This window comes from Squalius cephalus (assembly GCF_949319135.1).
Source record: "Squalius cephalus genome assembly, chromosome: 2".
Taxonomy (NCBI): domain Eukaryota; kingdom Metazoa; phylum Chordata; class Actinopteri; order Cypriniformes; family Leuciscidae; genus Squalius; species Squalius cephalus.
In genome coordinates this window covers 25,096,604-25,124,383 of record NC_137123.1, presented here as the reverse complement: position 1 = coordinate 25,124,383, position 27,780 = coordinate 25,096,604, and the positions used below count along the sequence as shown (strand labels likewise).

The 27,780-nt window shown below is 36.2% G+C and overlaps 3 protein-coding genes across 7 annotated transcripts; 2 read left to right on the top strand and 1 right to left on the bottom strand.

Moving 5' to 3' along the window:
• Positions 1-45: 45 nt before the first annotated feature.
• On the top strand, positions 46-14,581 carry odam (odontogenic, ameloblast associated). 5 transcript variants are annotated; one of them, XR_013823987.1, is made up of 9 exons: positions 46-159; positions 11,619-11,687; positions 11,774-11,818; positions 13,048-13,107; positions 13,265-13,462; positions 13,589-13,741; positions 14,147-14,222; positions 14,344-14,402; positions 14,492-14,521. XR_013823987.1 is itself a non-coding variant. In XM_079898148.1 (9 exons), the coding sequence occupies exons 2-8, from the start codon at positions 11,628-11,630 to the stop codon at positions 14,374-14,376; spliced, it is 630 nt and encodes a 209-aa protein (XP_079754274.1). In that variant the 5' UTR covers positions 46-159; positions 11,619-11,627; the 3' UTR covers positions 14,377-14,402; positions 14,492-14,581. The 5 variants fall into 5 exon arrangements, 4 of the variants coding, with proteins under 4 accessions (XP_079754274.1, XP_079754271.1, XP_079754272.1 ...); XM_079898148.1 differs by having other exon boundaries at positions 14,142-14,222; positions 14,492-14,581; XM_079898147.1 differs by lacking the exon at positions 46-159 and adding an exon at positions 10,385-10,467 and having other exon boundaries at positions 14,142-14,222; positions 14,492-14,581.
• Positions 5,867-7,867, top strand: scpp9 (secretory calcium-binding phosphoprotein 9; the record flags this gene model as incomplete). The annotated part of the gene is made up of 8 exons (XM_079855473.1): positions 5,867-5,914; positions 6,015-6,029; positions 6,109-6,246; positions 6,336-6,455; positions 6,542-6,610; positions 6,695-6,766; positions 7,693-7,740; positions 7,811-7,867. The coding sequence occupies 8 exons, from the start codon at positions 5,867-5,869 to the stop codon at positions 7,865-7,867; spliced, it is 567 nt and encodes a 188-aa protein (XP_079711599.1).
• Positions 14,582-15,289: 708 nt separating the features above from the next.
• Positions 15,290-20,480, bottom strand: LOC307174442 (uncharacterized protein). Its single transcript, XM_079898256.1, has 18 exons — positions 20,465-20,480; positions 20,321-20,370; positions 18,867-19,019; positions 18,654-18,770; positions 18,446-18,571; positions 18,111-18,191; positions 16,977-17,006; positions 16,856-16,876; positions 16,715-16,741; positions 16,570-16,596; positions 16,342-16,371; positions 16,236-16,265; positions 16,080-16,112; positions 15,922-15,957; positions 15,775-15,810; positions 15,614-15,631; positions 15,434-15,494; positions 15,290-15,340 (listed from the first exon to the last, which is right to left on the bottom strand). Exons 2-17 carry the CDS (start codon positions 20,363-20,365, stop codon positions 15,462-15,464), a joined length of 843 nt encoding a protein of 280 aa, XP_079754382.1. The 5' UTR covers positions 20,366-20,370; positions 20,465-20,480; the 3' UTR covers positions 15,290-15,340; positions 15,434-15,461.
• Positions 20,481-27,780: the final 7,300 nt, after the last annotated feature.

Below are 27,780 nucleotides of genomic sequence, written 5' to 3'. Positions count from 1 at the left end.
AACGGAGTTGTGCAAGTGTGTGTTTGTTTGTTTCCGGCATTTCGATGATAAATGTTTAACATGGCTCAGTTATACGCTGGATTTACAGATTGTTTGAAACTGAAAGATGGAGCGGTTCCAGTGCTAAAATATCCCGGTCGTGAGTCGGAATAGCAGGCGGTAAGTGACACAAATGTCTGTTTTCTTTTGTTGGCAATCAGCGTGTAAGTCCAAATAATGTAAACAACACGAACGTATAGACTGTAAAAAATAGTTATCCAGGGATAATGTGATGATGTATAGAGCTGGTAAGTCCCGCCCATCCGTAAAACCCCGCTGGACCTCTAGATTGAAAAATCGTCAATGCAAGTGAATGTGAGAAAATAATTATTTTCTGGTCCCGTTTGAATTTTGCCATGAAAGTGAACATATGTTGTCTGTGAATTTTTAATATAATTTTTCATGTGAAGAATGCTACAATTTAGCGGGTAGAAGTTTGATATGGTTAGACTTTGTGTGAGAGCACTTTGTGGACTACAACTCTTCGCTGCTTTCGACGGGAATCTGAAGAAAGAACAGCCCATTTGGTTTGAATGGTGACATTTGGGTATAACACACCGGCATCTCGATCTGTCTCCATAGATTATCGCAGCATTAGCACCGTGATTTGACAAGTGGAGGGAAAATGTGTTATGGGGTGACGTCACATAGGCGACATGTAGTCTTTCTCGTTATGTCTTTTCCACAACTGCTAGCCAAAGAATCGTACAATATACTGTCAAACTCGTAACGTGAAAAATTATATAAAAAATTCACAGACAACATATGTGCACATTCATGGCACAATTCAAACGGGACCTGAAAATAATTATTTTCTCACATTCACTTGCATTGACGATTTTTCAATCTAGCGGTCCAGTGGGGTTTTACGGATGGGCGGAACTCTTTAGCTCCGCCCACGGCACGCCTTCAAGAGCTCGGCTGTTTTCGGAAAGAATCGGTACAGCGGATCTGTCTTTTATAAATCTGATAGCTAAAGACTTCGGAGATATGAATGATGCATTGCAGTACTACTCTATATGTACTAAAGATTAGCATGAGATTGGTAGTAGGTTAACTGTGTGTGTTATGTGCCCTTTAAACTTATAAGAAAATAAAATGCTTTTGGAGAGCAGAATTAATAGCAGTATTTTAAGTATTGGACCAGAAACTTGTAGAATAATATGGGCAATAATGAGGTTCCTGAAAAAAACAGGACACAGAATGTGTCATAAGATGTATATTGAAACAGAATACTTCTGGTATTCAATCTTTGTCATACTCCAGCACAGCAGGTGGCAGCGCACCTGTTTTCAGTTCGTAGGGGTAACAGTTACCTTTCCAGAAGAAGAGAAGTTTTTTTTGTTTACTCTCTGTTTGCTATCCGTGTGAGTTACATTTTTGATTAGCTGCTAGCGGGTATTTGTTAAACAAAACGTTTTATTTGGGAAAAAAGGTTAAGAAAGTAACTTAAAATCGCTATATTAAAGATTATGGCGTTTGTTTTAACGAATGTTTTCTTCCACTATGAGCATTTCACGCCCACCTCTGATCGATTAGTAGCACTGTGATTACTTTTTACATTCAGTGGAATAGAGCCTAAAATTCGGAGCAAGATCTTGACACCGGACAGTGTAAAGTCTATATACGGAGGTGCGATTGTTTGAACATTTTCAAGCTTGTATTTGTCATCTAAACATATTCTGCATAACCAGTTGTTTTAACCACTAATAGGCCTTTTGAATATGTTTAACTGGTGCCTTAAAAATCAAAAGCAAAAAAAGTTAATCAAAGCAACAACCTTATTTTTTACTAACTTTTATATTTACAATTTATACTATATTTTATGTTATAATTTATAACTATTTATTAAAAATATATATATGTGTTAGTTATTAAGGTAGTTAAATTGTATTAATATTTGCTTTCAGTAATCTTTAATCTTTCTGTTTTAATACTCATAAACATGATGTTGAAACTGTGTAAGACACAAATGATTGACTGGAAGTGCTTCTCTCAGTCTATCACCCTTTTTGTGGTTAAATTGCATTATTTTGTCTAAATTAAGTCTTATTCTTGCTTTCCCTCGTAAATGCTCCAGTTTAAGAGTCAAACTATGATGCCATTTTGTCATGTACCAGCCAGGAACCCATCAGGGATCCACAGTTATTGTCTTCTATTACTCTTTGGTAAGATGCCAATTTCTGTTCTTTTGTGAAATAATATATTGTGATTTCTCTTGTTGATAACTTTTTAAATAAGCAATGTGGTCTGTCCACACATTTAGCTGCTTATTGAGCTCTTTTCAACTTTGTTGCATTGCATCATCAATGGTTACTCTCGCTAATCACTTTGTCATTGCAAAAGCCTGTCACTTCCCTACACATTATAGTGTTTTAATTAGTTGCTTTTTAAACTAGCTTTTTTTGTTTGTTTGTTTGTTCGTTTTTTATAATGAAACATGTCAATCTAAAATTAATTTTTAATTCTGTCTTCCCTGCTAGCTATAACTGCCTGTCGGAGTGGAGAAGTCCCTGATGCAGTGAAAGTTAGGGATACTGCGATTATCCCTTGTAACGAGACATGTAATGGCAATCTCTTGTGGGAATTCGTAACTAAAAATGAAAAGTTGGATGTCTTGAAATGTGTGCAAGGGACTTGCACAGAAGGAGATAGGTTTGAGAACAGAGTAAGCATCTCTGAAAAGTTCAAGGCTGGAAACCTGTCTCTAAAACTGTATACTGTTCGGTACAACGATGAAGGCTGGTACAAGGTCTTGTGTGATTCAAAGATTCTTTGTCGATTTCACTTGGAAGTTTTTGGTAAGTTCTGTCTTCATTAGTTAAGCATGATATAAGATAATTTATTTAATTGGAAAGTTTACCATACTAGTTTGCTTGCCACTGTTCGATTTGATATCATGCTTTGTTTTGTGTCTTTTCATTGTTTAGTCCCCACTACTGTGAATGCCACAATCAGAAGCAACGTCACACTTCCCTGCTATGCACGTACAGAGAAACGGATCGCTGACGATGATGTGAACGTCTTATGGAAAAAAGATGACCAAGTTGTGTTACAAGTTCAAAAAGGAATTACAAATCATGGTTCAAGTTTTACAGGCAGGGCATCAGTTTCACTACCTCATTATAAGGACGGAGATCTATCGCTCACCATATTCGGGGTCACCATGGCAGATAAGGGATTATATCGGTGCTATCACAATACAGAAGAGGAACATGGGCATCCTGGTGCTGTCACTCTTAATGTTATAGGTTGTTGAATGTTTTTTTTTTTTTTTCAGTGCTTCTTTTTCTACAGAAAAAGAAATGCTTATTTTACTAAAATGTGCAATTTTTTTCTTCAGCTCATCAAAAGTTCTGTGCAAAGAAGTTTGGCGACAATCTCACCCTTGACCTGTTCGGCTCAGACCCTGTGGCGGTAACTTTCACTGGTTCAACTGAGACCCGCGTTTGCAGTGTGAGGGGAAATGATGCTGCGTGTTCACCTGAATACACTAACAGAGTATCTGTCGTGAATTACTCCCTCGTGCTGGGCATGTTGACGTCTTCTGATAGTGGGACGTTTACTGTGAAAGACAAAATGGGTGAAGTCATTAGTATCAACACTGTCACTGTGGAGGGTAAGTTTTAACGAAAAAAATAAATAAGTCAGATTTTCAATGAAAAATTTGCTAAGCTTTTGTATTCTCTTTCCTGTCGTCCACAGGTGTGACCCAGAGACATTACTACGTAGATCTGTCTGTACTGATTGCTTTTGTTCTCAGTGGCATTTGTCTGTTCTGTCGGTGTCATAGAAAGTCACAAGCAAATGCAGATGAGTCTACTGGGGATACAGAGCCACTCGGAGAGCCTGCATGCATCGGATTGTCACAAGAAGAAACTAGCCCAAATATTCCAGAGGAGTCTGACGTTTATGCACACACACCTGTAGAGGAGACCATGCCTATGATGGAGACCGCTGAGAAGCAGGACAGCACTGAAGAGGAGGAATCTAGATTACCTCTGGAATAAGACTAGGACAATGTAGAATGTAGAAACAATGTAGGATCCTTTAAGGAAAAAGTATAGTTCTTCTGCTATACTGTATGCTATGAGAAAGATGGCATTTTTTTTAGGGTACTCTTGGGGTAATTGCATAACTGTGCCATTGAACAATATGTAAAACACAGTGAGAAAGGAATTATGTTGTTTTTTTAAGCTCAGGAATGCCTAATTTAGGAAAAACATGAATTGCCTTCTTCAAGACATTTGCTGGACCACTGAAATGACTGGGATCTCATCTCAGGATATTGATGTGACTGAGAAATTCTAGTGTACATTTTTTATTTTTTTATTTTCAAAAGAACTGTTCTCTACACATTTCTTTGTGTAAAAAGGTTTTAAAGGTAAATGTGTTTCTAGAAACCATGCAAACAGGAAAGGGCACATGTTTTTAGGTTTTTGCAGTGGCTTCCAGTTAGCCACAGAATGTACTTAACATATTTAATTACAAATCGCAAAGTCTTTTCCTGATAAGCGTATGTGGCTGACAGACATCTGAAGTCATTAGCGTTGAGCAAGACATAATGGAACTGCACAGCTATTATTCTTACCATAATGGCACCAACTTCCAGATGTCAGATCCCTCACTGCATTACTCTGCACTTTTTCTCGTTGCGCTTTGATACAAGTCTTTGTTCTTAGTTAGCCTTTGTGTTCTGAATTCACATTAAATGACTGATATTCAAATGTTATGTTTACAGAAGATGAACATGTAGTAAACTTTTTTTTTAACAAAATGTCTTTACTGTTTTATTTATTTTACCACTTTCTGTAAATGTTGTCTACTGTGCATAGTGATGATCTCTTGTGACTTAAGTCCTAACTCTTAAGTCCCAACAAATGTGCACAAGCTTAAAAATGTGTACTTGTTCATGTAGGATATAAAAATTCACAATAAAGGTAAATGACCTGCCTATACTCATTTATTTTTTATTACTACTGTTTCCCACATTTTAAAATGATAGTAAAGTTATCAAAACTATGAAATTAAACCCAGTATACGTGTTTTTTCATTATTCCCCCAAAAAAGAAATCAAACGATTTTAGATTCTACAAAATAAAAATAAAAATGAGATATGATCATGTCATAAATGATCTAATTCACTAATGTAAAAAAAAATTTTCTTCCAATATTTATAAATACTGTATGTAAGTAGACTGTTTTAAACCATCAGGTCACAATTACAGGTTTTCAGTTGGGGCTGCTTTTGTGGTCTCATGGTCTATAGGGCTGGCATTTGTTGACTACATAACAATGCGAATGATCTAAGACCTAAGACATTCAGACCAGGAGCAATGAGATTATAACACAAACGGTGTTCTCATATAGGTCAAGAGAAAAACTACAGCTGAGACCACATTTTTGTTTTCACCTGCCTGTGCAGGTTACAGTGAATGTGATGTCATGTGACGTATGCACTGATGTACATCTGTGCACGTTTAGTCCAAAATCCTTAAAAACTCGAATGACCGCAAATTCTTCCAGAATCCTGGTGGTGAACTCAAAAATATATGAATAACAAAACCATAACTAATGCTTTCCAATACCCCACTGATAAACAAAGCTGGATTAGTGTTGAACTCTAATTGGTTGAACTAGACAATCCAGCTCAATAAAAGACTGGAGATCTTCTGTACTGTACTGTACATGACAGAGCAAATCACTGCTGGAGTGACATACAGGTGGGTGCCAGCAACATTTTTGCTATTAAATGATGATTTGAACATCAAATTCAGACTGTGTCATTTTAAAATTTGCTGTTTGATGATATTTTTCAGATTGTAAGATGAAGAACTTTGCTGTCATCTTTATGGTACTGGCCATAATGGCTGATGTGAGTACATTGAGTCACTCTAATCCATTTTATCATGTTATATTCTTTTGGTCATTCATGACTGATCAATACATCACTCCGATACTTTCTTCTCTTTTAGATCACCTCAGCCAAGGTAAGATCATTCATATCATCAGGATCATCTTGTGTTAAGTTTGCTAATATTGACGCTTTAATCTGCACTATATTTGTAGAAGCTGCGTCTGATCAACGGTCTGAATGGTGGTCTGGTTACTGGTGTGAATGGAGTTAACCCTCAACTGGTGGGTGGTCTGAATCCACCCGTGTTTTCTGGTGGTGCTGCTGTTATAGGACAGCCTCCGTTTACACAAGTAGGAACTGATGATTTACCACTTCAGTGCGTTATATCCCACTGGGATAATGTTCTACGCAGGTGATTAAACTCTTTCGTGTCTGACAGTTTCTCCCTGGAGCCGCTCTTTCTCCGTATGTGCTTCAGCAGCCACCTGTGGCCGCAGTTCCCTACGCTCCACCCAACATGGGACCTCAGTTGGCTTATCCCTTCGCTCCCTCTAACGGGGTATTCATTCATGTTCATTTACAATGTTTATGTGTAACAATATACATCTATTTCCAATCTAATCTGAACCATGTTCTGATAAACAGGGGCTGCCGTATTACATTGGTGGGCCCCAGAATCAGCCAGGGTTATTCCCTCCTCAGCAGCAAGTTGCGGTAAACAAATCTTCTAGTTGCTAGTACTATGCTAATGCTAAAAATTCAAAGCATGGACTACAAATTATGTTTCTGGAACTTTAGGCTGGACAAGGCCCTATTGGAAACAATCAAGCGGCAGGCCTAATACCACCAGGTTCACTGACTAGATTTAAGGTAAGTTTCATCATGCAATTTCATAGCATCAACCCTCCGTCCATTATCAAGTATTTCCACAGATTTTAATCCTGAGAAGGAATTATTGCATTTTTTTATTATTATTATTTTATTAATAAAACATACAGGAGGAAAAAAAATCTTCTTTCTCAAAACCCTTGTTTTTTCAGGCACTGGTGGTCAATTTTGTGATTTTAATTATTTCTCTTAGACTTGTGGAAAGAAAACAACCAAAATGCATATTTAATTGTTTGTTTTATTACACTTTATCTGTTTGTATCTGCTGATTTCAATTACAGTTCATATCTTTAAAGGCTGTTTTCTCAAAATGAGTTTTTTTTTCTCTCATGCACGATAAGCTAGAAATCTCCTCTTCAGGAGCACTTACACCAAACTTTACAGTTTTATTCCTATAATATATTCTGAAGGTATTTTATAGTTAATATGTAATTTATCTGATATATATTCAACATTTTAAATTAAATTTTAAATTATTTGTATTTGTTGACAGTAGTTTCTGATTTATGGAGTGATAAAAAGCGATATCCAAAATATACAAATCTTTAACTTTAATATAGCAAAATGAAACATGAATTTTGAACCTGGCTTTTTCCAATATTCAGATTTCTGTGCTGTGCATTTATGCAAATTAGTGCATATTTATTTAGACAATGGCTCATTTGCATATTTGAACAACATTTCAGAAAACTTGTCATACAAAACAATTGTCTTAATGTATGAAGCATGTTGATGGCCATTATTTAGATCTTTTTTTTTTTTTTTTCAAGTCAAATCATTTCTGTTCTTTAAGTTCTTGGTACAAAGTGTACCTGTAACTTAACTGTTTAGCAGTGTTTTTGCAGCATTCAAAAGGCAGAATTTCTGTCATCCAGCGTTCTAACTGTTAAATTCTTCATTTTTCTCAGCGCTCCTTCCTCAGAAGGACCACAAGACCACCTGTCTCAACCACCCAGGTATGTAGAAAAATCTGAAATCTAATGGGTGGGACATTCTAATATAATTCTGACTTTGTCATCTGCTCAGATCCCAGCTCAGGTCAGCCCAACTGTGTCTGGAAATCTGAGTGAAAGACGTGTTTGAATCGTTGAGGTGTGTTTTAAATGCTTTATTAGACATAGATTTTAATGCACATTAATCATTACCTTTGCTGAGAAGCTGTTTGTTTCTTTTCACAGATACTTTCAAGATATCTCTTCTTTTCTACATTAAATGTCATTTTCTATTTACAATATTACATAATTATTGCTGATAAGTAAAATGTATTCCTTATGCACTTTCTAATTGTCTAACCCTTTGCTTTTTACTGACAAATCATGAGCATGTGTAATAAATGTTTATACCGAATACTAAATAAAAGTCACTAGTTTGTTGCAACTGTGAATATTTTCTCTTTCGATTTTACACTCTATTGTGTTATATTGCCATCTACTGTTTTCCTGAAGTCATTGTGAAGATTTTTAAAGGGAAAAAATAACATCATAAGGTTAATACTATCATAATGATTATGATCACCATCATCACTGTTTAAAAAAAAGAAAAAGAAAAAAGATTAAATCCAATTGTCTTTGTTTTTGCATTCTCAGTCACTAAATTGTCTCAGTCCCTCACAATGCAATCCTTTTGTCAGTCTCTGACGAAACTCATTTCTGATGTGGGCACTGACTAGACTAAAGAAAACCATAACAACTATTATGGTTCAGACTAAAAGCATGCCGCAACTGTGGTTGTTTCAGAAAAGATTGTATTACCACAAAATAGCATCAGGACTGAAAAAGATGCAACTCTTCAAATGTTATACAGACATAATAAAGACAGTAAACTAGATTTGATCATACATTTTGGGGTCAGTGAGATTTGTTTTGCGTTTTTATTTATGGAACAATCAACAACTTACAGTACACAATCACATATACATTCCACACAACTGATAACACTACACATGTACAAACAGAGAGATTAAAGATAAAAAAACCCCACATGAATCGTCGTAAACAATACACAAAGGGGTCAGTGAGATTTTGTTTTGAATGGTTATGCTTTGATTTGGCATGGATGCATGAAATTGATCAAAAAAGACAGTGAAGACTTTTAAATAAATAAAACATCCAGGGTTTCCACAAAATAAGTGGCAAAACTGTTTTCAGCATTAATAATAAGAACTTATGCAGTGTTGGGTGTAAATAAGTACACTCAGAAAATAAAAAGGTACAAAAGCTGTCACTGGGACGGTAACCTTTAAAAGGTACTAATATGTAGGCCTACACTTTTGGTACCGATATGTACCTTTGAGGTACTTATATGCCCACTTTAGGTACAGAGGTGTACTTTTTGAAAGGGTACCGCCCCAGTGACAGCTTTTTGTACCTTTTTTTTCTGAAAGTGTAACGAAAGTTACTTTGTTTTCCCATTTATTGACTGACAGCTCTCCTGTCCCCATGTTGGGAGAAATCGTGAGTAGGGTGCAGAGGCATTGTGTCTGCTGGGTGAACGTGATTTCACCAAGTACCACATGTTTCTGGATCAACACCTTTGTTGACCCTGGAACAACTTTCCAATCAACCAATCAGAATTGAGGGACAAGTTTATGACAGTTAACTTGACAGTAAACTTGACAGTTTATGTCAAGATTAGGCTTAGAACCAGGGTGAGGTGTTTCGACATCAGTGTTATTCACATATCATTTCCCTCTGATTTTAGGGAAAAGTTATGGGTAGGGTTAGGTTTAGGGGTAGGGATAGGGTAAAATTTTGGTACAGGAATGTTAGGATCAACTAAATATGTTGATCCAGGAACATGTCTTTGCAAAATCACGGTGACTGTGTGTAAACATGATGGTTATTGTAGTTTTAGAATAAATGTGAACAGGCATTTACTCATCTTACTTGAACAAAACTGATTCAGTATTCCTCAAAATAAAAACAGTGAAATGCAAACTAAGAATATTACACAAACCTGCAATAATTAAATATATTAAATTACACAAATATATATTCAATCTCACTTTATTAATCAATATCTTTGCTGCTGACCTTCGATGATACAATTCAACCATACCAATAAGCAAAATGACTTTAGATAAACATCACATTTTGTGTTTTGTAAAAAAAACAAAAAAAACCATTTGTGTTTTGTTTGTGTGCGCTGCGCCCTCTACTGTCAAGGCGTGAATTTGCATTTTCTTCAACACCAAAGCTTTTTCATTTCACTTTAGGTGAGAAAAAGGGCCTTTACATTTGCCAAAAAAAAAAAAAAAAAAAAAAAAATATATATATATATATATATATATATATATATATATATTTATTTATTTTTATTTTGGTTATAAAAAACAAACAAAAAGCAAGCTCAGCCCAGGTGAGAAAAAGCTACGCAAAAGTAACGTGACGCATTACTTTCCATAAAAAGTAACTACGTAACGCAATAAGTTATTTTTTAGTGAGTATATATATATATATATATATATATATATATATATATATATTATTGCAATACTGTAGAGCAATTTTAACAGTAACTTTCCTCAACACTGACTTTATATATGTATGTATGCATGTATTAATCCATTTCTGCATATTAGAATGATTTCTGAATGATCATGTGACACCGAAGACTAGAGTAATGGCCGCTGACCATTCATCATTGCTATCACAAAAATGATTTACCTTCTGAAGTAGAAAATAGTAAGTTAAAATTGTAATATGAATGTTGCTGTTTTACTGTATTTGTTGATCAAATCAATACAGCCTTGGTGAGCATGAGACTTTCAAAAACATAATCGACCCCAAACGTTTGAACGATAGTGTAGGCTACGTTCACAGATGTCCTACCTCAGCTTTCTTATTTCATTACTCATTTAAATAGACAAATGGTGATTGATTACATTATCATATCTTTCATAAGTATCTTACAAACAGTAGTGTGTGTGTAAAAAAGACTGCGAAATAGAGTCACATACTTAAAAATAGTGACTAGACATCTGGTGACTAAATTCTAAAATAGAATGTCTAAAATAGATACTAAATAAATAAATAGTGTTTTGAGATATTTGTTGATTGTTTTATAATGCCATCTATTGGACACTTAAGGTTGCTGCATATTTTAGAAAGGAGAAAGGTCACTACAGTTGTGTACATAAAAACTATTTCTTCTGTCTGGAATACTCAGCCCCTAAAACATGTAATTATGAAGTGGAGATGACCACACTAATTGCTATAATTATTGTTTTGAAGAGAATGATTCAATCTGTTCGTCTTGTTTTTTTTTTGTTTTTGTTTTTCTCAGTCAGACAATAATTTGTCTCCTTACCTCACAGAGCAAACAGCTCTTCATTCTGCCTGCTTATTAGTCTGTGAATCTGACAGTCCTGATCTCAGGCATCTGTTTGATCTGTTAAGCATTAAACGTTTTTAATGACTTACTGTAACATCATAATGATAGATTTCTTATTTCATGAAAACACACTTACTGTACTAACAGACATATTTACACCCAGACAATAAATTGATGAAAACAATTAGCAGTTTGCGTTTGACCATATTAGTGCTTGGCCATAATGATATATGCATATGACGTGTTATGGACAAATTGAGAAACATGACACACTGCATGTGTCACAAATACAGCAACCTGATATTATAAGAGGGCAAGAACCACTTTAAAAGCAAACGGGGAAAAGACGATACTAGTTTGCACTTCTGCTCTGCAATGAATGTACTTTTATTTTCTCTAATATTGTGTATTTATTGACTGTATTATTAGAAGTGTGTACAATTTTATTTCCATCTCTGTTTCCATCTTTATTTGTTCATTGTTGTTGATTTTTCATCCACAGCTTACCAAGATGAAGTTTCAGGCCATCTTTTCCATGGCTGGTCTTCTCAGCATTTGCACTTGTGCCCCTGTAAGTGTACATTTATAAATAATAAAATAAGCAAATGAATGTTTTCAGTTTGAACCTAAAGTAACAAACCGGTTTGTATTTCACAGATCTACCAGCCACAAATTGGAATAATTGCAAGTAACAGTAATGAGGTATGTATCTTATATATTTTTTGTCATAAATTATATATTAGATGTTACATATTAAATTACACTACCTTTAAAAAGTTTAGAGTCAGTACATTTTTTTGAAAGTCTCAAAAACTGCGTTTATTTGATCAAAACACAGAAAAAACTGTTTTCTATTTTTAATATATTTTAAAATGTAATGTATTCCTGTGATGGCAAAGCTAAGTTTCGATCCTTCGGAAATCATTCTAATATGCTGATTTGCTGCTCAAAAAACATTTATTTATTTATTATCAATGTTGAAAACAGTTGTGGCTGCTTAATATTTTTTGGAAACTGTGATACATTTTTTCAGTATTCAACTTCAAAAGAACAGCACTTATTTGAAATAGAAATCTTTTGTAACATCATAAAAGTCTTTACTGTCAACTTAATTGAATTAATACTTGCTGAATAAAAGACATTTCTGTCAAAAAATGAATAAATAAAATAAAAAGCTGTCTGATCCCAAACTTTTGAACAAGAGTGTGTATATTTGTTGGTTACACTTTATTTTAAGGTGACGTTTGTTACAGTGTAAATGCACATATAAGTACTGCATAACATTATTTAACTAGGTTGCATATACTTACTATAGCGTTAAAGGTAGGGTAGGTCAGAATTGTCTAAAAAAACTTTTATTCAAATTTGTTTAAATTTATATACCAATACATAATTAAAATGCAAGTACTCTGAAATAGAGAGTATAAAAAATTTAGTGACTCTAGTGTATTTAATCAATAAACACAGCTCATTAATTCCATTCACTCCCACCTAAAAACGGGTGTGCGACTGCGCGCACGTGGGCAGAGCCAGTAATAGCGGCGGTAGTCATGGCGACGGAGAGTGACAGTCGCGCAAGCCAATCACTTGTTTCGTCCCGGTAGGAATTAATGAGCTGTGTTTTTTGAAGATTAAATACACTATAGTCACTCAATTTGTATACTCTCTTTTTCAAAGTACTTACATTTTAATTATGTATTGGTATATAAAGGCAGTTTAAGCCAATTTGAAAAAAAGTTCTTTAGACAATTCTTACCTACCCAAACTTTAAGGTTAGGGTAGGGTTTGATTTAGGGTTAGTTGCTTGTAATTATGCATAATTAACTTTTATTATTACTATAGTAAGTATATGTAACATGTGTATGTCACCTAAAAATAATTTTGTATCTTTTTGTTTTCTGTTATGCATGTTAATCATTGCTTCCTTGTAGGTTTTGCGTCTCAATGGACTCACTCTGGCAAGTTTGGGTTTGGGTCTGGGTCAAGCACAGGTAATTCAGCTTTCAGTCTAAGCAAAGTATTTTTAACTAGTAGATTTGTTTTTTGGGAAACATCTGTAAGTTTATTCTAAAATATGATGCTCGTATTACAAGGAGCTCATTTGAATCTTAACGGAATCCTCTAGCTCTTTGCTTTCTTTCTCTTTAGGGTACTCCATTTTTCTCCCCCTACCTGTTCCAGCAACAGCCCCCACAGGTGCTGAACTTTAACCCTGGGTTGCAGGGACCCTTCTTTCCCCCTCAAATAAACCAGCTGAACCCAGCACAGATGCCTCCGTTGCAGCAGGAGCAGCCTATACCTGGCTTCGGCCCCAATAACGGCATACCAGCACAGAACCCTCCTCCGGTACTGGCGGACTTCAGAGGAACATCACACACACTAACCTTTACTGAACATAGATGTTGATTTAACTTGTTGATTTAACTTATTATCACTGATTTTTTTGGAGAGTAAGTCAAATTTTGTTTCTAGGGCTTTCCATTCTTCCTGACGAATCTATATCCTCTGAGAAACACTCCTGTAAGGTTGATACCCAACCAGAACGCAGGCCCAAATATTCAAGGCCAGGCTACGATGCAACCAGTGCAACCGATGCAACCGATGCAACCAATTCAACCAATACAGGTATTGTAAAGACTTAACATTTTCTCCTCCTTGTTAACTGATCATTTAAACAGAAGCTTACACTTTATTTTAAGGTGTCATTGTTACAGTGTATTTATATATTTAAGTACTGAGTAATATTAAGCAACTACATGTACTTATTATAGGATTAGGATTTGGTTGAGGGTTAGTTGCATGTAATTATGCATAATTTACTGTTATTACTATGGTAAGTACATAACAAGGACACTGTAAAATAAAGGGTTATCAAACAGAAAAGAAGAATATAAGAAAAGTATATTTGCTCTACAAAGAAATCACAGAACATCACTCTATCATTACTCTAATGTAATCTCAAGGGCATTGTATTTTTATGTTTTCTTCTCAGACAGTCTTAAAGACAAATTTTCACATGTTTCAGAACAGGGTGAAGGCAGTAGACCCGAAGGTAACGTCTGCTCCTGATTACCGTGGTGATCGGCCCGGTCCTGGAACTGCAGAGGTAATGCAAGAGTAAACTTCTTTGGTTTACATGTGCTGTTATTAAAAACATGGCTGGGCAGAATTACTGTAGAATTTGTAGACACATTAGTTTGTTTATTAACCAATCCTGTCTCTGACAGGGGCATCCTGGCTTCCCAATGTTTGAGCCATAGGCTCAGAAGACTTCATTATTAAATAGGTATTAAAAAGTTTTCTAAAAAGTATATTATAATTCGATATAAAACCAGTTCAATTATCAGAATGTTAATTTGTTGTTTGGTTTTCCAGATATCCCACCATGGAGATCCCTCACAGGAGACATTTTTGTTCAATTTGGAAATATCCATATGCTACCAAATAAATAAATGATCCTCAGTTTATTTTGTAATGATTTTTTCCTGTTCAAAATACTCTTTTGTACTCTTGTTAAAACTCGGTTCTTACATGTATTAGCAATCAAGAATAACATAAGTGATGCACGTGTAGAGAGCGTTGATAACTGTTTAAGTTGATAACAAAAACAGTTTTTGGTTACACTTTATTTTAAGGTGTCCTTGTTACAGTGTAATTATATAATTAACTACATGTACTTACTATAGGGTTAGGGTTAGGATTAGGTTGTGGTTTAGGTTAGTTCATGTAATTAAGCACAATTTATAGTAATTACTATGTAACGTGTAAAAAAAAAGCACTGTAAAATAAAGTGTTACCCATACTTTATTAAATCAGAAAAACTCAGGAGATCACAGGAGGAATCATTAATACAACCACGTTAAATAAAGACGACACCGGACAAAAGAACTAGGGAAACACAGGGCTTAAACACATGAGGAGTGTAATCAATGTCAAACGGAACAGGTGAGGGAACTAATTAACGACCAGGGAAACTAACTAGGGAACACAGGCAAACAAGGGAACCAAAACACCACGATAATAGAGGAAAACAGAACACACACACGTTACAGTGTTGATGCTACAAGTTTTAATGAAAAGATTCTCAAAATGATTAAAGAGGAAAATCCAGCAAACTAAGAGTGAACAACCACCAAGAGACATTAATGAGCAATAAAATAATCATAAAAATCTATACTATACATTTCAATTCTACGCTGTATTATATAATCGCTGGATGTCCACCTGTGGAAAAAGAAAAATAAGTTATTTAAAGCCAAAATGACGTTTTTAATCAAATTAATTTTTATTTATTGTAGGTACAGCAATCTGTCCTACCAATGTGATTATTGTACGTGATTCTTTCCTAGTTTGTCCCATGATCACTTTCAGACTCCGCCTGGAGAATCAGAGTCAAAAGCAATGTTGTATAATTCAACAAAACAAGAGAATATAAAATGTATACTCAAAAAATTCAAAACCAGCGATCACTCTCAACTTGAGGACCAAAATACTGACCTTCATGAATGCAGGGAGCTGCAAAGACAAGCAGGACATTAAAAAAATCAAGAAAAAAATATATTGATATAAGAAGGAGAATGCTGTTAGCTGAAAAAATATTCTGGCAGGTATTTATAATGTAACTTATGTGAAACTAGTAAATGTTCCTGATTACTTACAAGCTGTGTAATGCCATATTCAAATGAGATTCTTTGCTGTGGGAAACAAATTTGCAATAAACTGTTATATTTAAAACAACAATCACAACAACAACATTTAGTCCAAGATATGGAATGTGATTAATAGACTTATTGTTTGTGACTGACCGTTGCAGTTGGGTTGTAGATGAGCTTCACATAAGGCTGTTAGATAGAAAAACGCATTTATGCATTTAATGTACTTTTAATCCTTTTATATATGTTATATTTATTTGATATATTTTCATATTATAAAGTATAATGAATGTTTATTATAGTGCTTATACCTGAGGGCCATAGAGGGAGAAACCCTGACCAAACTAAAAGAACATAATGAAATTAATTATTAAAAAACAAAGAAATCACATGGAACTTATTTCACAATAATAATAATAATAATAATAATAATAATAAATTATAGGCTAAAAAAACAACAACTTTACCCCCAGTTCCTGAGGTCTATTCACCCCATCCTGTAATTTAGTCAGAAATGGTATGCATTATTTTAACATGAAACATATACTATAAGTTAAAACTAATGTTTATTACCTTTTTTGGTGTCTGCATCTGCCCTCTGCCCTGGAAAGAAGAATGTTTTCGATGTGAATATCATTAATCTTAACTTATACCTTCTCATTACTTTTAGCCCATTAAAATTATATCTCTCATTACCTGTTCAATACCTCAAATTCAACAAAGCATGAAAAAAAACATATGTTGTTAATGGAAAATGAATGGCAGTGTGTTATCTTTACATGTACAGTTCCAATCACTCACTTTTGGTAAGAGGAAGACATTCTCTCCCTGGAAACAAAAGCAAAAATGAATTCTGATTGTATCTATTTTATTGCGTTTTCATATCTTGAAATACTTAACCTAAGGTTAATTGAAAATGTCAATTTTCCCAATTTTGTGGCATTACCTCCTTTAGATGGAACGCACTAACATTCTGTTGAAGGGGAGAACATATTATTTATTTATTTATTTATGCTTGTTGATATATTCAGTTATAGCATTGCAACATTTTAAAGTACAAAACAGCAACACAAAGCGTTTCACTCACCCGCACAGTGACATTGTCAGCCTATATGTTCATCCAAGTGGATAAAAAATGATTAAACACAGATTAGAGACTTCAAATACATTTCCATTCCATGTCTGTGGGTAAATGATCATCTTCTTACCTTGAAGATTGGAATGAACTGCCTGTTGTCCTAGAACATTTATGAAAGTGAACTCATAAATCCATACACATTTGTAGCAACTCATAATGTAATAACTGCACATAATGTAATGTGTTACATTATTATTGTAAAAAAATGTAATCATTTTCTCAAAACGTAATAAAATCTTGAGCTCATAATGTAATAATACATTTTCAATGTAATAATATTTTTTTACATAATGTAATAGGTTATTGTATGAGAAATGTATTACATTATACACATTGTGGCAACTTATAATGTAATCACAATTCATAAGGTAATACCAGCACATATTCAGTGTTTACAATATAATAATTATCTTTCAATAGAATAAATCTGAGCACAAAACATAATAATAGTTTATGTAAAATAAGAAGTTTATGTAAAATAAGATACTATATTAAAGGAAAATTAGGCTTGTTAGGCCTCTGTGATGGATTTTTTAAAATTAATCATAACTAACATTTATTTTTCTTGCAGGAATAACATTCATATGCTTTTGAATCTTAAATGTGTCCAAACCCTTTGGTCGAAAACTCGTGACTTTGAGTGTGTGAGTGTGTAAATAACAAATAGGGGATTCTCTCTGAAATTTGTCTGAGATCCTCTGGCCGTGATTAAAGCATATTTTTGAGATTTAAATTGTTATAAAAACTTGTTTAACACTTCAAAGAGCATTCTTAATATTAAATGTACAGTTTCTCGTTGTATCAATACTTGGTCTAGAAGCGACTCCTTTATTATCTCCATCTGGTCACTCAAGTGAAGGTCTACCAATTCTGGGCCACATTGCAGAAGGTCATGGGGACCACTATGTTAGTCTTCATGGGCCAGTATCTCCATTCATTCAATCTATTAAGGAGGCAGAGTTGCAACTTCGGTTTTCCTTTGGCTCAGACATCAAGATTTGATCACGTTTTGAGAAAATTATTACATTATGGACATTTTATTACAATAATAATGTAATACTTATTACATTATATGTGCAGTTTCTACATTATGTGCAGTTATTACATTACGAGTTGCTACAACATTCATTAACAACTGAACGTAAAACTGTTTAATCCATGAATGAATTTGAAGAGCACATTAATATAAGCAGTATGAGCCTACCATCATGTTGGGACTCAGGGGTCTTCCAAAGAGTGGAGTCATTTCATTCTCTCTACCTCCACCTACTGGAGCTTGAGTTGGCTGAAGGGTTTTTACAACATTAACAATTCATTTTTATATTTCAGCAAACTTGCTGTTTCATTCTAACTTTCAAAGTTCTATTATTCCACATTATTAAAAATATTTCATTCAATCCCATTTGCCCCAGGATGAGGGCGAATATGGAAAATATTTAAACTCTGACATATTGTTTTCATGTCTTAAAGACAGTCTTCTGCTAAATAAAATCATTATTTTTTATATGACAATAGGACTAAATCTGCAGTCTAACTTACTTTGTAAGATGGTCTACCAGCTCTTCCATTCCTCTGTGGTTTTCCGGTTGCTCCCCATCTATGCCATTGTCCGCTCCTCTGTGTTCCCTGGGTCAAACCTGGTCTAGTCAACTCAGACTCATAACCCTACAGCAGAAGATAAAAATAATGTTTATTGTATGGCATAATGACTGCAAAACATGCAAACGATATTGAAAATGTTGCCCACCCTGCCTCCTCCATTTTGACCAGGGAATGCTGGATCTTGTCCAAATGGAGATCCATTAGATGGATTTTGTGCCTGTTGCTCTGGTTCATTTGGATACAATGGGCCCACCAGATCTGGCTATAATTATAGTGTCAGTTGACATTTTGAAGTTAAACCTTAAATGATTATTAGAGTCATGCACAAATTTGAATCTAAATTACTACAAAAACTTACAAAAGCTGGACGTACAAAATTCTGCTCCCATCTGGGTCTGAGTGGAGTTCTGCCCACTGGCTGAGGCACTTTTCCTCCTCCATTTACTGGCCCTGGGAAATGTCTCTCTCCATTCACTGAGTTAACTTGATCCCAGCGGTCTCTCTCACTGGGCTGAAAACAATGCAGAGACTTATGTTTTATTAGCCGCTATAGGTAAATAACTAGTATAGCTAACAAAGTAAATGGTAAAATATTGCTACATTACTGAGGTGAAAAAAAGGATGCTTAAATGTGTTCTGTACAAAATGATCAGTTGTAAGACTGGCATCAAAAATAACTCCAAGGTTCCTCAAAAATAACTCCAAGGTTCCTCATTTTACTTTGAGTCTCCAAAACAGCGCCACCAACAGACAGAGTCAGTGAACCAGCCTTAAAAATTTGATGGCGGGAACCAATAAGCATAACTTCGGTTTTCCCACTTTTCAGGCAGAGGAAATTAATATTCATCCATGTTTTTAAAACACAGAAACACAGTTAGAAAGAAAACAGGCATCAAGGTTTTTAACTTGAATATCCTGAGCATAGAAGTGATAATGGAGGCCAAGTGATTGCAACAGATGCCCAAGTGGTGACAAATAATTATTGAAGAGTAAAGGGCTTAAAACTGAGCTCTGAGGAACACCAGTAAGTACAGGTCTGTAACCACCCATATAAATGAACTGGGAACGGTCAATAAAATAGGATTTAAATCAGTTTAAAGCTGTCCCTGACACACCAGAAACTCTTTCAAGGTGGGTAAGTAAAAGACTATGATCCACAGTGTTGAAAGCGGCTCTTAGATCAAGAAGGATGAGAATCGAAAATTGCATCAGAAGCCATCAACAAGTCATACCTCAACCAAAGCAGTTTCAGTACTGTGAAATTTACGAAAACCTGACTGAAGGGGTTCAAAGAGGTTATTAATTGTAAGATGGTTACACAAATGGTCTAAAAAATATTTTTGCAAAAAATGGAAGATTTGAGATGGGACGAAATTTGTTAAAATCGTCCAGCATTTTCTCTCTTTTTTTTGGCATGCACAGGAGTTGCAGCAGCAATCTTTAATGCTGCTGGAACAACCCCAGTCTGCAATGAGTCATTTATAATACCGAGGATAGCAGGGCACAAAACATCGAAGCAATATTTAAATAAGCTTATGAGAATAGGATCAAACAAGCAAGTGGCAGATTTCATGCTAGATACCTCCCTTTTGTGAGCCTCAGAATCAAGTTGTGAGAAATGACTGAGAAAAATACCAGCTAACCCAGATGGTATATCAAGCAGCATAATGAGCTGTTTTGCAAGCTGTTAAAAATAACTACAATCCAGACACATTCAATTTACAAACGGCCACGCCCACTCTTACGTTAAAAATAAGGCGAATACCCAAGATAAATGTCAATGAAAATAAAACACAGAATGTTGCTACTCACCTGAGCTGCCACCACAACACATGACAATACCACTAGAAACCACATTGCTTCTGGAAAATAATAAATATGTAAAATTTTCAGAATTAAATGTAATTTGACTGACTTTAATAGTAACTGATCTCAGTGTCTCACTAAAGAGGTTACCTTCACAACGTTTGTCCCCGTTTCCAGCTCTGTCACATTGGTCTTGCTTCTCTCTTTATAAAGACCAGTGGTTGAGCAATTGTGGCTCATTTGTTTTGACCAAGGACTTATCAATTGTTAGAGAAATTGTTAGTTTCCAAAAAAAAACAAAAAAAAACCTAATACAAACCTGATGTCATTTAAGGTGGTCAAAATATAACAGTAGGCCTTTTACAGTACAGGAAACATTTTATTTCATAACCATTACAAAATTCTGGCTTCAAAGAGGTGTAAGTATTGACTCTCTTACAAGTCTTTCTCTATTGCAAAATCAGGAGTGTCATGTGTAGGAGGGATTTTACTGATTGCTAAACTAATTTGTTGCCTTAAGCCCACCTAATGTTTTAGGATTGACCCGTCTAGCGCATTTAGCAAGAGCAGCGAGGGTGAGGTGTTTGTTAGGAATCAACAAAACAGAGGGGTGTGTTCTATTACTGTATTTAAATCCTCAGGCATCAGAGCAACATATTATTCTTCCGAAAAATATTATTGCTGTTGCATTGGAGCATTAGTCTTTGACAGAAACATGAAGACAGTAATCTTATTTGCATGCCTTCTTGGTCTGACCTTGGCTTTCCAGGTATGTTTCAAAAGCTATACTTTTACAGTTATAGTTGCATGTGTAAATAATGATAATAATGATTATTATTACTGTGATTAGGCTGAGGATCACCAGCGTGTGGCTCGCTCATTATCCAGCTCGGATTCTGATGAGGTTTGTCAGAAAATGTAACCCAAATTTAATAAAGTTGAACAGCAACTATATACAGTGCTATGCATAAGTTTAGACACCCATACTAAAGTTGACTAAAAAGAGGAATACAAAATCATCTTTTGGAAACTGAACTTAATACCTTGATTTAAAAAATTAGGAAAAATCCAACCTTTAAGGACACCAGTTTTCTTTGTGAATGAATAATGTATCGTAAATAAATAAATGTTCTTCCTTAAAATACAGGGTGCATAAGTTTGGACACCCCTATGTTAAATTCCCATAGAGGCAGGCAGATTTTTATTTTTAAAGGCCAGTTACTTCATGGATCCAGGATAAAATGCATCCTGATAAAGTTCCCTTGGCCTTTGGAATTAAAATAGCCCCACATCATCACATAGCCTTCACCATACCTAGAGATTGGCATGGTTTTATTTCAGTTAGCCTAATAGCTGGTTTGATTTGCATTGAGAGATGATCTTATGGAAAGTACTCCATGCCAATCTCTAGGTATGGTGAAGGCTATGTGATGATGTGGGGCTATTTTAATTCCAAAGGCCAAGGGAACTTTATCAGGATGCATAGTATCCTGGATCCATGAAGTAACTGGCCTTTAAAAATAAAAATCTGCCTGGCTCTATGGGAATTTAACATAGGGGTGTCTAAACTTATGCACCCTGTATTTTAAGGAAGAACATTTATTTATTTACGATACATTATTCATTCACAAAGAAAATTGGTGTCCTTAAAGGTTGGATTTTTCCTAATTTTTTAAATCAAGGTATTAAGTTCAATTTCCAAAAGATGATTTTTTATTCCTCTTTTTAGTCAACTTTAGCATGGGTGTCTAAACTTATGCATAGCACTGTATCAGCATGTTGTTTTATTTTCTTGTATGATTTTATTTGGCATTATTTATCTTATCAGATTGGAGCCTTTCTGCCTCAAATGACCTTTGACCAGTTTCTTCAGCTGCTGATGGCCCTGTACTCTAGAAATGTCCCAGCTCCAGCCCCAACCCCTGCCTCGACCCCGGTGCCAACCCTTGCACCTATCACAGCACGTTAAGACTTCTAAATTGTGACTCCTCCTTTGTTGTGAGCAGTTACAATTTTGAGTTTATATGTCTGTCTAAATAATGATTAGAAGAGCTCTTTATCCTATATTAGCCTATAGAAACAGCAAAGAAATAAAATAGTAGAAGGAGCAAATCAATCCTCTCTTTACACTCTCGGACATTAAAATATTTACAGTTACATGTGATCTAAATGTCCATGTCTTCTGTATTTTTTTTTGTGTGTGTTGTTCTCAGTGCATCTCTGCAGTTTGTTACTATTAAAACTACTTTGCTTTTATATCTTTTACTGCCTGTGTGTGGTTCAGTATTCTGGATGTTAATTCAATTACTGTTTTTTTTTTTTCAAAATGCTTACACACCATTTCTGAAACTATCACTCAATTTCTTGAAACTCTACACACAAAACCACAAAACACGCACACAACATGCAAAACATCAGACATCTCTTGCAAAAGCAAACACATCTTTCAAAACTATTTTAACTCTTCCAAAAATGATGTTTTTGCGTAGTAACTCTACATTCAAACATAAAATGATTAGCCACATACACACCAAACTACACACAGATGTGAAAAATGTAAAACACTACTCTCTCGTGTCTTTTGCTTGTTCTGTGTGCATTGAGTGTATAGGAGTTTGTCATACGTACATGTATGTACACAAATACTATATACAGTATGTATACACAATTGATGAATGTTACAGTTATTGAACTGAACTGAATCAACACTGAAGTGACTTGAGCTGAATATTGACACTCTTGGCTTGTTAGAGCTGCTTCTCAGGCGGTTTTGAATTTGTTACTATTGTGAAGCTGCTGTGAAACAATCTATATTGTAGCTTGTATATATATATACAGTATATACACACACACACTGAATATGCACACAAGCCAGGACAGAAAGTCAACTTTATTTATAAAGCACTGAGTGCATGTGTGTGTGTGTGTGTGTGTGTGTGTGTGTGTGTGTGTGTGTGTGTGTGTGTGTGTGTGTGTGTGTGTGTGTGTGTGCGTGTGTGCATATGTGTGTGCGAGTGTATATATGTGTATGTGTTTGTAGTACATACATACATATATGTAAATATGTATACATACACATATATATTTACACTATAAACAGAAGTTCAAGGGTGTAAAAATAATTTCTTTCTTTCTCAAAACTGAGTTTTGATTTCTAAGTGATCAATTTATGTATAAGTGTTTTCACACATGATCATTGGGTGTAGGTCATCAGTAAATGAGTGTGGCATTTAAATGGCAGTGTTTCCCAAATGAAATAAAAGAGCTGTTAGTTTTCAATGATGAGTGTAATGTAGAGAACTGTGTTTAGAGTTTTGCTTAGAAAGCCTGTCATCTTCGAGTATATAAAACGAGCCAATGGCAATGAAATGCCATGGGTCTGCGGAATTTGCATAGCGTAACTCCGTCCCACCTCGTGCAGATATGTTTTCGCTTCGGAGCCGAGTTATGCACTTCACTCCACAAGCCAAATCTGAGTACCATCTCTGTTCTCTTCGAGACGAGCCTCTCTCCAGGTGTTGGTGTGACAACGAGTTCCAGCGAGTGCACATTCCCTGCTGATCTGTGCAGTGATTTGCCAGTGTTTGTGTGTTCATCTCCCTGGTCGCTTCAACACTCTGCGGAGAATTCTCTTTTCTAAAAGAGCATTGCACGCGGCACGTCTTTTTAAAGATGCCTCGCCCGTGCACTTCTGGTTGCGGTCGCGTTGTGGCTGATTCTGATGGGCACAATCGCTGTCTTGTGTGTCTGGGCGTTGACCACGCTAAGGCAGCGTTTGTGGATGAATCATGTTCCCATTGCGGGAACATGACCATCACGCTGTTGCGGTCGAGACTCAATGACCTCGTTCGAGGGAGAGTCCCCTCATCCGCACCCCGATCTACGAGCTCCGCGAGAGCTGGCACTTCGGCTGGTGGCCAGGGTGACCTGAGGGTGACGGTGTGGAACAAAGCGCCGACTATTCCACGCTCCACACCCCGCTCTCTCACAGCGCAACCCGAGAGCACTCCGATTGAACCCGCAGCATCGTCTTTCAGCGTGCCGCGGGTCTCTTTCGTCACTCCAGATGATGACACAATGTCGATTGCTGCATCACAAGGAGTCATCGGGAGATGATGATTTGGCTGTGCTGCCACTTTCGGGCGTGCCAGCAATGCAAGGTCCTGGAAAGCACACCTGTCTTCCCGTGATCGTTTGGTGACCTCCTCCGCCTTGCCTCCTCTCGATCAGGCAGCCGCCAAAGGGTACACTGGGGTTCCCCAGGTTGAACGCTCTGTTGCGATGCAACTGTGTCCGCAGAGTGCTTCTTCCCGTGGTGACCCAAAGCACCCCTAAAAGGCCTGTAGGTTCTCCTCCACCCTTGTGGCAAAGGCCTACAGAGCTGCGGGGCAGGCGGCCTCCTCAATAGACTTTGCGGTGGTGGCTACCATCACTTCCGCTAGAGCATCATCCACGAGATATGCCTATGCGTTGAAGTGGAACCTCTTCGTCAATTGGTGTTCTTCCCGTCGTGAAGACCCCACGAAATGCCCGATCAGTGTCGTGCTTTCCTTCCTGCAGCAAGGGTTGGAGCGAAGGCTGTCTGAGATATGCTTCCCAGTGTACCTTGGTATTCCTGTGTTAAGTAGGAGTCCTTCGTCCATGCCAGTCTCACGACAGGGAGCTCAGACTTATGCAGGGCACTGGAAGACAGCTGAGGTGGCGTGATTAGACTGGGAACCCCATTCGTCATCACTGACGTAACTCGTAGTGACCACGAAAGGGATCGTCTCGGTTACGTATGTAACCCTCGTTCCCTGAGTAGGGAAGGGAGACGTTACGTCTCCCTGCCACTTCCGCTGTACCGCTGGAACGCTTGAGTTCAGTCTCGGCTCCTCAGCGAAGACATATCTGCATGTTTGCGGCGTACTTCCTTATATACCCCCGGCGTGGGGCGGAGATACGCTATGCAAATTCCGCAGACCCATGGCATTTCATTGCCATTGGCTCGTTTTATATACTCGAAGATGACAGGCTTTCTAAGCGAAACCACATTCGTCGTTACTGACGTAACATCTCCGTTCCCTACTCAGGGAACGAGGGTCACATACGTAACCGAGACGTTTTGCAGACTTGGTCTGAAGATTAGGTACATAAGTGAATGGTTTAATTGAGTGGTGGGCCTCAAGTTCCACTTTAATGTGTGAGCAATTTGAAAAAACTGTAAGACATTTTTAAAAACATAACTAGTACATTTCACATACCAGACTTCATATGGCACCTGTAGAAATAATGCAATGCAAAATGCTAGCATCGCAAAGAAGGAATAGCGAAACGAATGTGTATTAGAGGTTTTTTTTACTGTAGCTTTAACACTAAAAGTGATACTTGTGGCCAACTCAGTGAAAACATTCCTCTTCAGACCAAGTCTGCAAAACACATACCTCATTCGATCACTTCAAATCAAAACTCAATGTTTTGAGAATCAAATACATTTTTCACCTTTATATTTTTGTTTATTTTGTAAAAAATGACTGAATATGCAAACAAGTCAAGTCACCTTTATTTCTATAGCGCTTTTTACAATACATAGCTTTTAGAAGAGTTGAATGAAGTGTTTGCTTTACAAGAAATGTGTGACGTTATGCATGTTGTGAACGTGATTTGTGGTTTTGTGTGTAGAGTTTAGAGAAATTGAGCCATAGTTTCAGAAATTGTGTGCAAGCAATTTTAAATCTACTGTACCATTCCCTGACAGAAATAAACAACAACAACAACAACAACTTTTAAGACAATTTTTATAGATAACAACAAAGCTATCGTTCATTCTAAATATATTCTTCCCATGTTTCAACTGATATGACTGCAAAAAGATCATGATATGTCAACTCCAGACCCCCATGTAGAAATACCAATTCCAATTGACATGGATAATTAGAATGTCACAGACATAATACATGTAATAATTTATAATCCAGCCCTAAGGTGTGCCTTAATCTTTTGTTTTGTTTATGTGTTGCATAAACTCAGTTTAAGTATGTTTAAAATGAATATACCATAAGAGAAGAAACAACCATGTGAATCATTTCCCTATTTCACAACTGTTGAGAAAAGTCTAACTTGCTAAATAAATTTTGTCAAACATGTCACTGTATGTTACTTCTGCTGATTGGCCAGTTGCATGTCGATAATGTATATATATATATAGCATTTATCACTGCTGTTTTGATGTCACACCTGAAACAGAGAAGTCTCTCATACATATGCCATAAAGGTAAGAAGCAATCTTTGAATCAACAGCATTTACATTTATATTTGGACATTTAGGAGACATTCTTATCCACTGCGATTTACACATGAATCTTTCTAGATCTGAGCAACTCTTCTTGAGAACCATGAAATCTTTCCTACTTGTTGCTTGTGTCTTTGGACTCTGCTGTGCCGTGCTAGTGAGTAACATTCTCTTGCTTTATTATAAACTCTATTTGCTGATGTGCATGTGATATTCTATTCCTTTTTTAACCACCACACCGTTTTGTGATATAATTTATAACACTGGAAATGTGATAAAGATGCAAAATGACAAATTCATTTCTTTTCAGGCAGAGGATGAAGAACATCGAGAGAAGCGCTCATCAAGCCATTCCTCAGAGGTCAGTTTGAGTTTAAAAACACTGTATAAGCAAAGTCTCTTTTTTTGCCATTGCATACAATCATTTGAACTAATTGATCATTTTAATTTCATTTTCAAAAAAGGTCCTGAGCAATGTAAACACATGTAATACATAAATCATAGAAATACATTCTGAATGCCAGTACATGTTTGTCTTCACTTCTCTTTTTCAATGTAAATCTTACTGTTCTTCTACTACAGAGACGACCTGGAGGCTTCTTTAACCCGTACCAATTTCAGCGTCCTTATCCCTACCCATACTTTCCCCCTAACCTGCCTCTGCCTCAGCCTCAGCCTCAGCTTCCAAACAACAATGCCCTCCTCAGCCTCTTGCCATTCATCTTAGCACAGCTGGCATCTGCCCCTGCTCCTGCCCCTGCTCCTGCCCCGGCCCCTGCACCGGCACCGGCCCCCGCACCGGCTCCAGCTCCAGCTCCAGCTCCTGGTGGGAGATAAGCAACCAGTTAAATCAAACTAAGAAAAGTGTCTGATTGACTTTGAATACACATTATAATGCCTGCCTCTTGCTCTTGCTATGTTAAAAATATTAATAATAAACTTTGCATCATTGAATATTTGTGTTTGTGTTATGCTTTCTATTTTTTGAAAAGGTAAATGTATATGAAGCATAGGTTACTAGTTAAAGCTGAGCATGTGTCTGACTCTGAATGCACATTATAATGCCTGCCTCTTGCTCTTGCTATGTAAAAATAAAATAAACTTTGCATCATTGAATCGTATATTTGGGTTTGTGTTTTTCTTTCTATTTAGTGTGTTTATGAGTTTTACCATATGACAGCAGCCAAAAGTATCA